The 18523-nt window shown below is 40.3% G+C and overlaps 1 protein-coding gene across 4 annotated transcripts in view; it reads left to right on the forward strand.

The window, feature by feature from the left end:
• Positions 1 to 479: 479 nt before the first annotated feature.
• Positions 480 to 18523, forward strand: part of LOC109875110 (parafibromin) — a 78289-nt gene continuing 60245 nt past the window's right edge. Inside the window, exons 1-9 of one of the 4 annotated variants that reach the window (XM_031809745.1) lie at positions 480 to 742; positions 2979 to 3144; positions 3426 to 3571; positions 3673 to 3825; positions 4248 to 4358; positions 4663 to 4810; positions 16261 to 16362; positions 16760 to 16895; positions 17420 to 17595. In XM_031809745.1, coding sequence (XP_031665605.1) covers positions 17465 to 17595 — 131 coding nt within the window. In that variant the 5' untranslated portion in view covers positions 480 to 742; positions 2979 to 3144; positions 3426 to 3571; ... (4 more) ...; positions 16760 to 16895; positions 17420 to 17464. Of the gene's footprint in view, positions 743 to 2978; positions 3145 to 3425; positions 3826 to 4247; positions 4359 to 4662; positions 4811 to 16260; positions 16363 to 16759; positions 16896 to 17419; positions 17596 to 18523 lie in introns of all 4 variants that reach the window. The other 3 variants (XM_031809746.1, XM_020467302.2, XM_031809747.1) reach the window with 3 other exon arrangements.

Consider the following 18523-nt stretch of genomic DNA (forward strand, 5'->3'; position numbering starts at 1 on the left):
GCAGAGGCCCTTTATAACAAAGTTATAAAGTTATTTCAGAGAGCTGAAACGATCAACTTGCAGAATATGATTTATTATTCATTAAATAGCCCACTTGCACAGTTTGCCTGGTTTGACCAGACTAGTACCAGGACAAAATCTGAACTTAGTAAAGGCCCAGTTTTACTTTTTAAAAATAATTATATGGATAGGAATGATGTGGATTATTTTATCCCCTATTTTGCAATCCAATATCAGATCAATAATGGTTGATTTTAAGCTAGGTTCGAATTTCCCACTTTGAAAGTATCAGAATCAACCAATAGGAAGCTCTATGCAAAAAACGTACTGACTATTTTAACTCAGAGGTTCCGAGTTTCTGAAGTTAGCTTGGGGCAAAGGCTTCAAAAATTGAGGGGGGGGGTTTCCCCAACCATTACTGGCTTTGTCAGAGCTGATCTGATTGCTCAAAATACTAATCGGTGAAGGAAAAAAATATCAGAATTAGGCTTCCTGTGTAAACGCAGCCTCTGACAAGTATAGCTCAAGGAATCACATTGACTCTCTTCATAGTTTCCAAGTCGGACATTTCTGAGTTTCCAAGTTCCGAGACGTCTTTAACAAGGCAGAAGGATGAAAAAGTGTACAACTGGGGCGTAATCGTTACGCCAATTCTATGGCAAAACGTTTGCAAAAGAAACCGTTTACTCCAAACGGTAAACATATTGAAACGAAAACGAGAGTTTCTACTGGACAAATTCAGGTAGGTCCCTCCCCGTTCTTAAAAACGGTAAACGGTTTACGTTACAAAGGTTTCCTCTGTTGCAAAATGTACTAAAAACGCGGTTGAGTTCTATTTTCTTTTTAAACTGAAGTTTTAGTTCAGTCATGTCTCCTATTTTTTTTTTTAAGTGTCTGGAAGATTTCACTCCACTTTAGATCATGGAAGAACCGATCATTTATAGATGTGCAGTTTGTCACACACTTCTTAGACTATTCAGATTGGAATGGCAACCCGTTGAAACCATACAATTAAAATGAACTCCAACTTCTGTTTAAGAACCTAGGGTGATGATATTTTCGACCTAGTTAAGTTAATTACGTCACGTTGAAGTGTTAGGAGGAAACGGTTTGCAACGGAATCTGACTAATGAATACACCCTGCTGCTGCTCATGTTCTCAGTTTTCCTGGGAATTGGCTACTTTGAAAACAATGTCGCGGGTGAAAATGTATTGGTTGCAGGTTTTTGAGCTACTTCTAAATTGCACTGCGGACGCCATAGCATTTCACTTTTTGTTTTATCTATTCATTTCACTGTGACCTGCTGCTGCTGACTATCAGGTAGTGAGGTAGGCTGCTGCTGCTAAGTGAGGGAGTGGTGCGGGGAAGGCACTTCATATACAGTCGTTGGAAGGGAGGGACTGACCGGAGTGCCAGAATTAAGCCTAGGCAACCGTACCACCGTGTGGTTGTCGTTTACCTTTGAACGTCTGACTAACATGACATGATACCAAAGCCTTACCAACGTCTGCGTGTACCTAACATGTCGTCATACCAACGCATTACTAACATCTGCGTCATGCATGAGTGTTAATAAAAGTCATAAGGTGCGTAGTTATATTAATTAAATCTCAACCATAAATGTTAGAAATTTAGCAGACAGGGAGTGCTTCTGTTGCAGCAGGCCAGCTCAGCTGAGTCACGTCCGAGAAGAGCAGCACATCATGACAAGTGACGTGAGATTCAACAACAGAAGCCCTAGGTAGCTAGCTACATACTTCTCCCTGTAGCAAGCTACATACTTCTTTACTTCATTCTTTGCTTTATCATGACAGCCAACACAGAAAGGGAGAGACACGGAGAAATACACAAACAACAGTTTCAGAGAGAGGATCGAACAATGTGCTTTCTCTCTGGGTATGTATGGCCAGAAAGTTGAAGACAGAGGAACGAACCGATTTGATACAGAATGGCAGGTAAATGGGCAAAATATTGCAAAGGCTGGGAAAGAGAACGGGTTATAATGTAATTGATTAAGAGCATCCCAGGAGATGACAGAAAAGCTTACTGTTGGTATTGCAAATCAGAAATGAGAGCCCACCACGCCGATCTTATTTCTCATGAACAAATAGAGAAACACAAGAAAAACGCTGCTCCATTTTCTAATGCAAGAATATGACACAGGAACTGCATTTGTAAGAGAGAATAACACAGTTAAACAATCAGAGTTATTGATGGCTACACATTGCATGCCACTCCAGCATTGCAACTGTTGATCACCTGGGATGTGTTGTTGAAGACATTATCTTCAACAGTATCCACAGAACAAAATGCACAGCGCTCATCAATGCAGTTTATAGAGCCTGCGGTGCATGAGGAACTAAAGGACATTGGGAATGAGTCTTACTCATTGATTAATGATGAAATGAGTGATGTCACAACCAAAAAGCAACTGTGTGTGGTGATAAGATGCCACAGCAAGAAACTCTCTCAAATCACACAAAAAAAACACACAAGAAAAAGGCATGGTGATTAACTTTTACTATCGTTATCTTCACGCTGTTGGCTAGAGCGCATGTATAGCCTACCATGAGGTTATTATGGACAAAAGAGCAAGATTATTTTTTTGTCATGTCAGCAGAATAAGACCCTCGATATTTATTGGAAAGGAGCATCAAGCTCATCACCGTACACTTTCACCACCCTGTGAAGTTCCTAATTTATTTTATTTGTAGCCTAATAAACTGCATGCTTTCCTGACTCATAGTGGGAGGACGTCATTGACGTTTACTTCGATATGATGGATTTATATCAATACTTGCGTATTAAAGCGTTTCCACTGACGTTTCTCGCATAATACATTTTACAGACACAAAAAGATCCCACCTATCCGAGCGCATTTTGTTTTGTCTACATTTGGAAAGTTTACGGAAACAAGTTCTGTTTCCATTAGGCCTTTCATTAAATTTTGTCCGACATGTACTGTACTCTCATAAAGGCATACGGCGACAATGAGAACTCTGAGGGGGTGGCCAAAGTCCTCTCGTACATGGAAGCGGTTTAGAAGGTCAATAACACTTGACGAGATAGAGGTCGCCCATCTGATAGAGGAGCACAGGCTGGAGCGGGAACAACTACTGACAGACCACCTGAAGTCCAAAGAGGTGGGCAGTGTGCACCAACCAACTTAGTTAACCAACTCTTAAAAGGGGTAATTCACTCCAAATTAAAGTTGGTCAGATGTTGAGAAGTTCTCCTCCCCGCTAGGTGTTTTACATTTTTTTTTTTTTGATGAATGGGAAAGATAAGCACCATATCATTTCAGCATTATGGAACTATCACTTTTTCATATTAGGGTCTCAAGACATTCTCATTACTTTTTGGGGATAAGATTGGGGCTTGTTTTTTGGTCTTCTGATTGTATGATGCCTTTTCTTCTCTGTAGGTATGGAAAACATTGTTAAAGGAGATGCCCATGGCATCAGTGCTAAGAGTCATGGTAAGATGACACCAGACCAAGTCCTCTAACCAGGAAGCTCAGACGTGGTAGCGGTTTGCGAGATGATCCAGAGTTAGGTGTCTTTAAAAAAGGTGAGACATACCTACCTGCTGTCTCTCACGCTCAATGAACTGGGATTCATTCACTTGCTGCTTTCTCAGAGATCTATCTCGTAGTTGTATTGTTATTGTAGGCAAAAGTCCACCCCTTCAGCATCTTGGCGGCATCAGAAAATGACATGGTGGATCTGGCGGGAAAGCGTTTTGCGGTGGCGGTGGACATTAGCACGCCTCTGAGCAGTATTGTTCAGGGGACCTCAGTGGTCACGGCTGCAGCGATAGCCATGGTAAGTCAACACGACTATCCTGCACTCAAGATGCACCATAGAGATGGATAGAGGCTGCACTTGACACAGAAGCGTTAATGGCAAAGATGTGGGGGGGGGGGCTCTGTTGAACTATAGCTGCACTCCTAAGCACGGTTTAATGACTAGTTGTCACAGCTGTGTTTCTAAGCTGCATCTATAAACATGGGAAGGCTAGATGGTCTCTGGAGGAAGCTACGGTCCAGGACAGAGATTCCATGGGTTGAGAGATTCCATGGGTTCCTGCCACATCTCCCCCCATATGCCACCATCTCAAGATGGCACAGGCATTCCATGCATGCTCTGTTATGAGTACATGTCATGTAAAAATGTAATGACCATTCCAGGCATTTTAGAGCGGGACTATTTTAACATGTACCAAGTTGGTTGTGTCTATGTTACAGGTTCTTGTGCGGACGGAGGCAGAGACACTCTGAGGGAGCTATAGTTCCTTGCACAATCTCAGCCGACATGTCTCTTCGTGAAGTAACAGCTAAGCTGGTCAAGGTACAGAGGTAAGTGTCACACTAAGAAATGTGCATCTCGAAACGCACATTGTTTTACAGGCAAAAACTTGCTTGCTTGCCAAAACTGAATGATTGCTTGCCAACTAGTCACACTGTCTGAAACCAGGGTCATGTCCATAAGGGAACCAAACTGAAGATAATGGACTGAAACAGGGAGGAACTTATAAAGCTCATTTCTGTTTTCAAACTTTTTGCCCTACTGAACATGGCCCATTTCTTTGATAAAACATGACGTTGTGTAAGTGCTATGACTGGGTCATAGCTTACCGCTGCTTCATTGATCTGTTCACAGATAACCAGTGGCTATACAGACTGTGCTCTCCCCATCCTGTGGGCTTCGGAGAAAGGGATCACTGTGAACATGTCAATGATATTCACCAACAGCGCCAACCCGGCGGAGTGTCTGAGGATGTACAGACATGTAAGTTGGATGCATCAAGGTAATCCTCAAGATAATGATTCTGTGGTGTACCACTGTCCTACCCCCACTGCTCTGTCAATGCCAACCTGTGCTGCATTGATTGAAAAATAGACTTTTGGAAAACACTTGCACAGATACCATGTCACATGGAATATATTATTTTTTAAATTACATGTGACTACACTACTAACTACTCTTTTAATCACAATTCAATCATGTTTGTGTCATGCATCTTATGTGTCATTATGTGCAGCTTGGTCAAGTACATTCTGGGGTCGTTCCTCCTCAAAGCACAAAAAGAGGATTTCGACACTCACCAACGCAGATTGTTCTGAAATTGTTTCTATAGTTAGAAACATAAGCATTTCAACCGCATTTTGTTGAAATATAATTTGCACTGAGAAAATAAGCTAATTGATTTCACACAAATTGGCAATTTCAATGTAGGATTCATATAATATACAATAAATATAGTACGTAACATCCGATTTCCACGAAAATAGCTTAGCAATTATTAAAATAAATTATAAAACGACACATACCCACCCCAATTGGTCAGTATATAGTATCAGTACTCTCTGTTTGAAAAGTTGTATGAAGCTGTGACTTGGAGTATTGTTTATTCATGATATGTAATCTAGTCAGAGTAAATAATAATTTAATTTTTTCCTGTTTAGAGATCCTGCTACTGTCATTTAAAAAAAAAATGATGGTGTTGTTTATCAAATGTATCACAACATTTTCTTTGGAACTTTGGGTAGAAAACCAATAGCTTTTGCTCATGATGTGTCACGCCCTGACCATAGAGAGCCCTTGGTTCTCTATGGTGTTGTAGGTCAGGGTGTGACCAGGGGGGTGTTCTAGTTTTCCTATTTCTATGTTGGTGTACTTGGTATGGTTCCCAATTAGAGGCAGCTGATTATCGTTGTCTCTAATTTGGGATCAACCACCCCTGTGTGTTTGGTGAAGAAGCAAACTACTAGGCTACAGCAGTTCTATTGGTTTCAATGTTATGGTCTCTAAGGGTTTTCAATGGGTAAAAGTCCCAAACACACACAGTAAAGGGTTTTGTATTGGGTTAGGTTTAATGGTAAGTGTCACTAATCACACAACATACCATCACCAAATTTACTAAGAATTGGGGTTGTAACAGTTTGCGTTTCGGTACAGTGGGAAAATTAAATGCCATTCACAATGTTCGGCATTCACAATGTTCCTGGCATTGTCTGTTGTGACAGGATTTTATGCTGGGACTCTAACATTTCCACTCTGATGCTGCGTTTTTGTAACCATGTGGGAGTTTACCAGTTGTGAAGTCGTAAATACAATTTGTGATGCATTAATCACTCTCAAACAATTACTCCGATCAGAAATGGATCAGGCTACTGTGCTGCTGCAGTGCATGTTTGAGATTCTGAGTAAATTGCCTATATTGCTATTTACTATAGCCTATTTCAATAAATATGTTGTATTTTCATAAAGCAAGAGAATCTCACCAAAGCAGCACAAAATATCCATTCGGATAATTATTTTCTTTTAACTCTCGAATATCTGATGATCTGGAATCAACAACCAAAGTATATCTTCTTTTTTTTTATAGCGGACACTCGCAGGTGTCATGCTGAAGAAGCCCAAATGTTCTATTTTCACTTCATTTGATACGAATATGACGTAAACCACTCTTTCATTTTAATGCATGCTAGATTTCTCCAGCTGTGTAATTTCATTATCAAACAAATGAATGAATCCTAGAACTCTGTTAGATATCTCAAAGGTAAGTTGTTTTTGAATAACCCCAAAACATGTGATCTAAGGTAATAATGAGAGAGAAAAAACAATAGCAATATACAGTGCCTTGCGAAAGTATTCGGCCCCCTTGAACTTTGCGACCATTTGCCACATTTCAGGCTTCAAACATAAAGATATAAAACTGTATTTTTTTGTGAAGAATCAACAACAAGTGGGACACAATCATGAAGTGGAACGACAGTTATTGGATATTTCAAACTTTTTTAACAAATCAAAAACTGAAAAATTGGGTGTGCAAAATTATTCAGCCCCTTTACTTTCAGTGCAGCAAACTCTCTCCAGAAGTTCATTGAGGATCTCTGAATGATCCAATGTTGACCTAAATGACTAATGATGATAAATACAATCCACCTGTGTGTAATCAAGTCTCCGTATAACTGCACCTGCACTGTGATAGTCTCAGAGGTCCGCTAAAAGCGCGGAGAGCATCATGAAGAACAAGGAACACACCAGGCAGGTCCGAGATACTGTTGTGAAGAAGTTTAAAGCCGGATTTGGATACAAAAAGATTTCCCAAGCTTTAAACATCCCAAGGAGCACTGTGCAAGCGATAATATTGAAATGGAAGGAGTATCAGACCACTGCAAATCGACCAAGACCTGGCCGTCCCTCTAAACTTTCAGCTCATACAAGAATGATGATCAGAGATGCAGCCAAGAGGCCCATGATCACTCTGGAGGAACTGCAGAGATCTACAGCTGAGGTGGGAGACTCTGTCCATAGGACAACAATCAGTCGTATATTGCACAAATCTGGCCTTTATGGAAGAGTGGCAAGAAGAAAGCCATTTCTTAAAGATATCCATAAAAAGTGTTGTTTAAAGTTTGCCACAAGCCACCTGGGAGACACACCAAACATGTGGAAGAAGGTGCTCTGGTCAGATGAAACCAAAATTGATCTTTTTGGCAACAATGCAAAACGTTATGTTTGGTGTAAAAGCAACACAGCTCATCACCCTGAACACACCATCCCCACTGTCAAACATGGTGGTGGCAGCATCATGGTTTGGGCCTGCTTTTCTTCAGCGGGGACAGGGAAGATGGTTAAAATTGATGGGAAGATGGATGGAGCCAAATACAGGACCATTCTGGAAGAAAACCTGATGGAGTCTGCAAAAGACCTGAGACTGGGATGGAGATTTGTCTTCCAACAAGACAATGATCCAAAACATAAAGCAAAATCTACAATGGAATGGTTCAAAAATAAACATATCCAGGTGTTAGAATGGCCAAGTCAAAGTCCAGACCTGAATCCAATCGAGAATCTGTGGAAAGAACTGAAAACTGTTGTTCACAAATGCTCTTCATCCAACCTCAGTGAGCTCGAGCTGTTTTGCAAGGAGGAATGGGAAAAAATGTCAGTCTCTCGATGTGCAAAACTGAATGAGACATACCCCAAGCGACTTATAGCTGTAATCGCAGCAAAAGGTGACGCTACAAAGTATTAACTTAAGGGGGCTGAATAATTTTGCACGCCTAATTTTTCAGTTTTTAATTTGTTAAAAAGGTTTGAAATATCCAATAAATGTCGTTCCACTTCATGATTGTGTCCCACTTGTTGTTGATTCTTCACAAAAAAATACAGTTTTATATCTTTATGTTTGAAGCCTGAAATGTGGCAAAAGGTCGCAAAGTTCAAGGGGGCCGAATACTTTCGCAAGGCACTGTATACAAATCTAAAGAGAAATTTTAACAAACAGTGGAGCAAAGCATTAATAGACAGAGATTATGCATGCATGTGAGGTCCGGGACAAAAACGACCAAAAGCCAATCATACTAACTGAAATATGATAAAAGCATTAAGACATTCAAGTTATGAAGAGTATTTTACAAACTGTTCTAATAGTGTTTGTCCTAAAGTTTCAGCTTTTAAATGGGAATAATTATGGAAGTCTGAGTCTGCTATTCTCATTCACAGATTTATTTTGGATTACATATTTTTAGGCCACACGAAGTGAAATTGAGCATACAATACCAAGATGGAAAAATCTAATGGAGTCAAGAGTTGAGGCTACAACTGAGGAAGTCTTATGAAATAAATGAGTAGTTGGCCTAGGCCTATTCCTATTCCTATTCTAGCAATGTGCAACCCACCTACAATGCATATAGTAGCCTAGGACTAACAAGAGAGGAGGATGTATGAAATTTTTAAATTAGTTTATAATGATCCAGTTCATGATGATTTACAACCCATCACAGAACACACAGCCAGCCAGGCCTGTTGACTGTCACTCCACCAGAATGGAATAGGCTATTTGAAAATATTTGCCTCCACTAAATATATTTTGTCAATGTCATGATGCCTCTCATCCCTCCAGTAGCATGCCAGCCAAATGCGTAGAAGTATTTTTATTTCATGTGTTACTTTTTGGTACATTATTTGGGATGGCTGTTAGTGCAATAACATTGTCTATGGCAGGGATGTCAAACTCATTCCATGAAGGGTCTAGTGTCTGCTGTTTTTTCCTTTCAATTAAGACTTAGACAACCAGGTGAGGGGAGTTCCTTACTAATTAGTGACCTTAATTCATCAAGCGGGTACAAGGGAGTAGCAATAATCGATCCCTCCTATGTACACTGATTTTCAGTCACCCCTTTTGACCTATGGTGTTACGGATCTTTTTTATTGTTGTTGTTGTTTGGACAAGTTACTTCAGCTTTCGGACAAGTAAAAAATAAATAATAATAATACTTAAAAAAAAAAGTGTAATTAAAATAATAAATAAAGTATTCGGTCCTACATGTCCAAAAGACAAGTGTCTAAAAATGTTAATGTCAAGCCCTGCTTGTGACTTTCATAAAGGGGGCATGTCTGTAGCATGGTACATCGTCCTCCCACTCCAGGGTAATGTGATGAGCTGCCACTGGGAAGATTAGATTATGCTAAGCCACAGGGCACCGATCGTTGGCACGTGACATGAATGAGCAAAAACAATGAGGGTAGAGCAACCTTCTCAAATCAAATGTCAACAAGGCAACGCCTGGGAGGCTGCCCGGTACCACAACTAATGCAATCAACTTTCACCTGGTGCTAAACATGCCTACCCAGTCCAGATTAATCGAATCCCCTCACTGTTAAGCAAGCGCAACACAGGTTCATGAAAAACTTTGGCTTTGGCTTGCTTATACAGTAACTTCTGAAAGTATTCATACCTCCTTTACTTGTTCTACATTTTGTTACATCCTTATTCTAAAATTAATAAAAAATAAAATAATGTCCTCAACAATCTACACACAATACATCAAAATTAAAACAGGTTTTTAGAAATGTTTGCAAATGCACATAAGTATTCAGACCTTTTGCTATGAGAGTTGAAATTGAGCTCAGATGCATCCTGTTTCCATTGATCATGCTTGAGATGTTTCTACAACTTGGAGTCCACCTGTGGTAAATTCAATTGATTGGACATGATTTGGAAAGGCACTCACTTGTCTATATAAGGTCCCACAGTTGATAGTGCGTGTCAGAGTAAAAACCAAGCCATGAGGTCGAAATAATTGTCTGGAGAGCTCTGAGACAGGCTTGTGTTAGGGTATGGTTTGTCTGGGGGAGTTTTACTTGGCTCATCGCGCTTTAGTGACTCTTTATGGCGGACTGGGTGCCTGCAGGCTGACTTCGGTTGTTAGCTGAACAGTGTTTCCTCTGGCACATTTGGTAGAGCTGTCTTCCGGGTTAAGCGAGCGGTGTCAAGAAGTACGATTTGGTGGATCATGTTTCGGGGGATGCATGACTTGACCTTCGCTTCTCCCGAGCCTGTTGGGGAGTTGCAGCGATGAGACAAGATTGTAATCACGAAATTATGGAGAAAAAGGGGTTATAACTTTTAAAAAGAATCAGCAGAGGGGAGACGATGTGTTTCTTTGCATTTACGTCTTGCTCCGGTATACTGGGGTGACGTCGGCATAAATGTGTCATCATATTTCAGGTGTTGGCAACTTCATAGGCTATTCTCGTTGAGCGTGGCGACATACTGTAAACATTTTATCCACAACTCTCTGTCCATTGCCGTTGTAATATACTGGGAAGCCAAAATGTTCCCAAACTGGAGATTTTCAACGATGATGGGGGATCCTCCAATTCTGGTTTATCAACTCCACCACTCGCCATTGGACAGAACTAATTCCCAGCTGCGCCTCACAAAAGGACAGTTTGAAATGCGCCCATTACGGTTTGAATTTTGATTACAACGTGCACATAGGCCTGAATATTATTTTTCAGGTCAGATTTGCTCGAGGCATAGGTCTACAAGGGTAATGTGATGGGCTGCAGCGTAGGCATAAACTATAGGCATAATGTTTTTATTTTGTAAATAAGTATATTTTTTATGTATTCATTTTGGTTTAGAATGTGAACTGAACCGAGGTCCCCGTTCAGTTACACCCCTACTGAGAATGCATTACATAGTATGAATAAACAATACTCCCAAGTCACAACTTGTCAAACAGAGATCTGATACTGTATACTGGCCATTGGTGTGGGGTTTGGGTGGTCCGTGGGTGGTGTTTGACCATTTATTTGGATTCCTCACATCTTAACCACGGTTAAGAGGTTTTTGTGCAAATCGGATGTTTGGTACTATATTTTACTAACTGAATCCAAAACATTTAAATGGCCCATTTGGGTGCAAATTCATTTCTCAGGGTTCAAAACGTCTTTCAACAAAATAATAAAAATCTGTTTCTAATTAATGGAACTATTTCAGAACAATCTGAGATGGTGGGTGTCATTGACTTACTGAAATGACATGGAACAACACTGGTTATCAAAGTAATTGTAGAGTTGCCAAATGTTTTGTCTCATCTACAACTATAATCAGCGTTATTCAAATCATTGTTATTCATCATGCCTCTATTGTGTTTTGTTTTTGGTAGAAAATAGGTAGCTTTTCCAAACTGATAGTGTGCGTGCTGACCTCAAAGGCCACTCCATCGCCACCCCTGCTGAGGACAGGGGCTTGCTCGACCTTTAGGGCTTTGACTTGGGAACCCGTGGACATCATCCGTAACCTTATCCTGATCTTCGAACAAATTCTGGACCGTACAAAGAAATAAAAACATTGATAGAAATGGTGGAAAGATTATGAAATTGACTTGGCTCGCAATGACGCACAAAGTGCCCTGGAGAACGGAAATTCAAAAAGATATTGATATTTACAATACCGTTTTTTTTATTTTGATCATGAGTGAAATGAAGATGCGCCCAGCAGGTTCAATGAAATTGTGGAAATGTGTATTCGGTTATTATCTAAAGTTGGTAAAGGAGACCTAAAACGATATCATGATATGCGACTACATATATATCACACTACAAGAATGGATATTAAAGTAAAGATTCACCCATTTGTTTTATGTCATATTGTATTTGTGCAATTAAAAATGGGTGAATCATTCCTTTAATGCGTACAGTACTCTTATGGTATAACAATGCTTTCTTTCAAGAATAAATAATGGTAGACATTACATGGAAAGACCATTCACGATTATTCATTTGAATTGAGGAGCGGTGGTTTAAGAGACCTGTATCTTGTAATGGGCAATAGTTCCATTGTAGGTTTCTGTTGGAGGGGATCACTGTACAGTACATTACTACTATGTTTTTTTTTTTGGTACCTTATTTAACAATTGTATGTAACTACCCACATCAATGAAGAACAAATTCTTATTTACAATGACGGCCTACCAAAAGGCAAACGCCTCCTGCCGGGACGGGGGCTGGGGTTAAAAATAAAATAAAAATGTATTTAAAATATAGGACAAAAACACACATCATGACAAGAGAGACAACACAACACCACATAAAGAGAGACCTAAGACAACAAGATAGCAAGGCAGCAACACATGACAACAGCATGACAGCAGCATGACAGCAGCATGACAGCAGCACAAAACATGGTACAAACATTATTGGGCACAGACAACCGCACAAAGGGCAAGAAGTTAGAGACAACAATACATCAATCAAAGCAGCCACAACTGTCAGTAAGAGTGTCCGTGATTGAGTCTTTGAATGAAGAGATTGAGATAAAACTGTCCAGTTTGAGTGTTTGTAGCAAACTGAAAAGATGAGCGACTCGGATGTGTTAGCTTTGGGGACCTTTAACAGGATGTGACTGGCGTTGCATGTGGAGGATGAGGGCTGCAGTAGATATCTCAGATAGGAGGGAGTGAGGACTAAGAGGGTTTTTATAAATAAGCATCAATCAGTGGGTCTTGCGATGAGTATACAGAGATGATCAGTTTACAGAGGAGTATAGAGTGCAGTGATGTGTCCTATAAGGAGCATTTGTGGCAAATCTGATGGTAAAGAACATCTAGCCGCTCAAGAGCACCCTTACCTGCCGATCTATAAATTACATCTCTGTAATCTAGCATGGGTAGGATGATCATCTGAATCAGGGTTAGTTTGGCAGCTGGGGTGAAAGAGGAGCGATTACGATAGAGGAAACCAAGTCTAGATTTAACTTTAGCCTGCAGCTTTTATATGTGCTGAGAGAAGGACCAAGGGTCTTTTGAAGTGTGTCCCCCTGTATGTAGCATTGTAAATTAGTACAGTTAAACTGGAGAACTCGATAAGAAGTGAGGCACCGAGCGTCTGAGAAAGCCAATGGAAGTCAGTTATTGGATGTTCTGTGAAAATCTAGAACTGATCTTATTTAGAAGTGTAATGACGGGGCCCTTGGACTGTTTCTGTCTTACTCAAATGGTCTGACCACTATACTCAGACTAACCAACTAGTTTGATAGCAAGTGTTTTTTATTTTTTACAAATATATATTTATGATGAGATCAAACTTATGATAGAATATCCTTGGTGCAAAGGCCCTTCTCCCCCGATTGTCCAGTTTGGCCGGGCGGCCAGCTCTAGGAAGAGCCTTGGTGGTTCCAAACTTCTTCCTTTTTAGAATGATGGAGGCCACTGTGTTCTTGGGGACCTTCAATGCTGCAGAAATGTTTTGGTACCCTTCACCAGATCTGTGCCTCGACACAATCCTGTCTCAGAGCTCTACGGACAATTATTTCGACCTCATGGCTTGGTTTTTGCTCTGACATACACTGTCAACTGTGGGACCTTATATAGACAGGTGTTTGCCTATCCAAATCATGTCCAATCAATTGAATTTACCACAGGTGGACTCCAAGTTGTAGAAACATCTCAAGGATGATCAATGGAAAGAGGATGCACCTGAGCTACATTTCAAGTCTCATAGCAAAGGGTCTGAATACTTATGTAAATAAGGTATCTGTTTTTATTTGTAATGCATTTGCAAAAATGTCAAACTGTTTTCGCTTAGTCATTATGGGGAATTGTGTGTCGATTGATAAGTAAAAATAATTTTGCTGTATCGTAACAAAGTGGAAAAAGTTGAGGGGTCTGAATACTTTCCGAATGCACTTTTTGCATACCAATGGCTTTTTTCCCAAGTGGTATCAGTTGTTGAAGGTCAAAACAAGGTACTATAAATCAAATCAATTTTTTTATTGGTGACATACACATGGTTAGCAGATGTTATACACATGGTTAGCAGATGTTAATGCGATTTGTAGCGAAATGCTTGTGCTTCTAGTTCCAACAGTGCAGTAATATCTAACAAGTAGTCTAACAATTCCCCAACAACTACCTAATACACACAAATCTAAAGGGGTGAATGAGAATATGTACATATAAGTATATGGATGAGCGATAGCCGAGCGGCATAGGCAAGGTGCAGTAGTATATACATGTGATATGAGTAATGTAAGATATGTAAACATTATTAAAGTGGCAATATTTAAAGTGGCATTGTTTAAAGTGACTAATGATCAATTTTATTTAAGTTTCCAGTGATTGGGTCTCAGTAAAGTATATACATGCGATATGAGTAATGTAAAATATGTAACATTATTGAAGTGATCCATTTATTAAAGTGACCAGTGATTGAGTCTCAGTGTAGGCAGCAGCCTCACTGAGTTAGTGATGGCTATTTAACCGTCTGATGGCTTTGAGATAGAAGCTGTTTTTCAATCTCTCAGTCCCTGCTTTGATGCACCTGTACTGACCTCGCCTTCTGGATGATAACGGTGTGAACAGGCAGTGGCTCGGGTGGTTGTTGTCCTTGAGGATCTTTTTTTATTTGTCAAGTTTTTTAAATGTCACCGTTATTTAACCAGGTAGGCCAGTTGAGAACACGTTCTCATTTACAACTGCGACCTGGCCAAGATAAAGCAAAGCAGTGTGACACAAACAACAACACAGAGTTACACATGGAATAAACAAACGTACAGTCAATAACACAATAGAAAAAGTCTATATACAGTGACTATACACATCTTTTTGGCCTTCCTGTGACATCCGGTGCTGTATGTATTCTGTACAGCACTTTGAGATATCAGCTGATGTACGAAGGGCTATATAAATAAATTTGATTTGATTTTATGTGTCATGGAGGGCAGGTAGTTTGCCCCTGGTGATGCATTGTGCAGACCGCACCACCCTCTGGAGAGCCTTGCGGTTGAGGGCGGTGCAGTTGCCATACCATGCTGTGATACAGCCTGACAGGATGCTCTCGATTGTGCATCTGTAAAAGTTTGTCAGGGTTTTACGCCTTCACCACACTGTCTGTGTGGGTGGACCATTGCAATTTGTCTGTGATGTGTACACCCAGGAAATTAAAACTTTACACCTTCTCCACTGCTGTCCCTTCGATGTGAATAGGGGTCTGCTCCCTCTGCTGTTTACTGAAGTCCATGATCATCTCCTTTGTTTTGTTGCGGTTGAGTGAGAGGTTGTTTTCCAGACACCACACTCCGAGTGCCCTCACCTCCTCCCTGTATGCTGTCTCGTCATGTTGTTGGTGGTCAAGCGCACTACTGTTGTGTCGTCTGCAAACTTGATGATAGAGTTGTAGGCGTGCATGGCCATGCAGGCGTGGGTGAACAGGGAGTACCGGAGAGGGCTGAGCACACACCTTCGTGGGGCCCCAGTGTTGAGGATCAGCGAAGTGGAGAGGTTGTTTCCTTCCTTAACCACCTGGGGGCGGCCCATCAAAGTCCAGAACCCAGTTGCACAGCGAGGGGTTGAGACCCAGGGGCCTCCAGCTTGATGATGAGCTTGGAGGGTACTATGGTGTTGAATGCTGAGCTGTAGTCAATGAACAGAATTCTTACATAGGTATTCTTTTTGTCCAGATGGGATAGGGCAGTGGGCAGTGTGATGGTGATTGTGCCCTCTGTGGACCTGTTGGGGCGGTATGCAAACTGAAGTGGGTCTAGGGTGGCCGGTAAGGTGGCGGTGATATGATCCTTGACTAGCCTCTCAAAGCATTTCATGATGACAGAAGTGAGTGCTACGGGGCGGTAGTCATTTAGATCAGTTATCTTTGCCTTCTTGGGTACAGGAACAATGGTAGCCATCGATAAGACTTAAGCTGCTAGAAGCACATTAGAAGTATTCCAGTGTAGGAGGTTTTTGATGAAAACTAATGTAATGTCAGTCATGCTAAACCTAATTTACCAATATTTCCGTAGAAACGCACTAGGTTTCCAATGTAATAGATCCAACAATGTAACTTTTGACATAATTATGTAACACTTTAGAAGTATAAATGTAATGATTGATTTCTTCAAATATTGAATAAATAAAATGGGATAATACTAAAATGATTCATCTTTATGTGTCATTTCAGAAGGACAGCTGAAGGTACAATTGCACAAGTGGAAATTAGTAACTGGGATTCATTGAGTTTTGGTCATCTACCATTTCAGATCAACCCCTGTTTTAGGCAAAGGTAATGTTGACCATGTAACTGATTTCTAAAGATTTGTTTTATTTGTGTTTTCATATTGTGCAATAAAAGCACAAGGTGTGTCAATCAATAAAGAACCCACCAGAAAGTACATGTTTGAATAGGTACTACTAGACCCTGTAAATAAACATACTTGTAGGCTACATTCTATGCCCATTCTGAGGAAAAATACATTGGAGTCAGTTGCAGTAATTGAATACAGTGGGGCACATTGACACCTGTCGATTAAAATGGCCACAGTCCATATTAATAGAGACCTGTCAATCTGTCATCGTCTATAAATTGAACTAAATTGAAAATGTAGGCCTTAGTGTCACATGGTTGTAATATTCCATTCCACTGTCAATGAAATGTAAGTATTTTTTTCTCCATTTACTAGCTCTCGAAAACCCTTCAAGGGTTTTCAGCGGGTACGGTTGGCTGGGTGTGAACTACAATTCCAACACTGTTTTAACATTTAGAAACATGCTGTGTGTGCCTCCAGTTGATGAACTCCACTTCATCCCCATGTAAAGGTGCGTTGTAATTGAACCTTTTTGTATTTAGAAAATTATTTCTAGCTGATATGAAAGATAAGGTCTTATGTTTTCAAATCCGTACCGCAAGCTATGAGTTTGTAACATTCAGAACGAGTGTCGTTGGGCTCTTACAAAACGTCCCCCTGCTAAATCAGCATCCATGAATGGGTTAGCCATTTACAGCAGTCATAGTGTCAATGCCAACCTTGATGATAATAGTAGTGTTTACTATCAATTGTACTTTTTTTTTTGTACAGAGAAAACAAAGAAAATATGTTATGAGGGTAACGTTACTTACACTGTTACTGCAGAGATTAGTGCATCTCAAACTTTGAGGTATAACGTTAATGGGCATGAATTAAATACACGTTTTGAATGTGTGTGTGTACATAGAGGGATCAGTCAAAATATGTGTAATGCAGTTTGTTTTCAGGCTAGGTTTATCAATTGACATTGAACATAAATACAACTGGAAATTGGGATCAGGCATTCAGTGAGACCACATTGCATTCTGTTGATAGGTGACTGGAGGCCTTGCAATCATAGCTAGATGAAGACAAGTGAAGATGGCGGACGTGTTGAGTGTTCTTCGCCTGTACAACATCCAGAAAAAAGAAATCGTCGCCAAAGGAGACGAAGTTATCTTTGGAGAGTTCTCTTGGCCTAAAAATGTCAAGACTAACTATGTCATTTGGGGGTATGTTAATTTTGCTTATAAATTGGTAAATAACTCTTCAATTGGCCTGTTGTAGCGAGCTAATGAGTAACGTTAGGTAGCTGCTAGCCACTGCTGTGTTGCCAAAACTTTTCTTGCTGTTTGTAAGGTGCGACTAATTGCACTGAAAGATCGCACATGCAGCTGGTTTTTACTGTTTGTTTTGGGGTTAAACTATTACGTTAGCTTGAAATTAGACGGTTAACTAACTTGCTTATTCAACTGTATACTGTTATGGTTCGTGTAGCTAGCTATGGTTAGCTTCCTAGCTAACAGAACCATGCCAGGCAACGTTGTCGTAAGCCAGCTGTCTCGCATACAATGCAAACCCACCTGGTTTAGTCAGTTAACAGTAGTTAGGTAACGTTAACTAGTAATCCAGAAGTAAAATTGTATTTGAGAATCTGTCCACGATCGATTAGCTAGCCAGGTAGCTACTATATTGCAGTTAGCTAGCTATTATTGATTTCTGCACGTGACCATAAATGTCACTGTTTGACATTTCTAGCCTGCCCAGGTAGACATTTACCTTGATGTTATGTGCAAGTCTTGTAACTAATTTGGCTAGTAGAGTTTGTGGCTAGATAACAATCTACTTTTGCTTGCAAGCTACCTACAGTATTTCCAGTTTTTTTGCAGAACCAACAGTCTTTCAGGCCTTAATAAATGTAATAGTTGGACCATCCCTTAATTAATCTCATGCACCTGAACCAAGCAAGTTGGACCAGTTGTTGGAAGTGTAATTGAAGAGCTGTGACATGGTTGCCCTGGTCACAATTTGTGTGTAATGTCATTAACAAAATACAGGATTTAGACCATTAAAAAAACAAAATAGCCATAGCTATTAATATATGCATTGTGCCTAAATTCCAGATTAGTTCCATAAGAGGGGGCCACGATCAGTTTTTTT

The sequence above is a fragment of the Oncorhynchus kisutch genome, linkage group LG30 (assembly GCF_002021735.2).
Source record: "Oncorhynchus kisutch isolate 150728-3 linkage group LG30, Okis_V2, whole genome shotgun sequence".
NCBI classification, from domain to species: domain Eukaryota; kingdom Metazoa; phylum Chordata; class Actinopteri; order Salmoniformes; family Salmonidae; genus Oncorhynchus; species Oncorhynchus kisutch.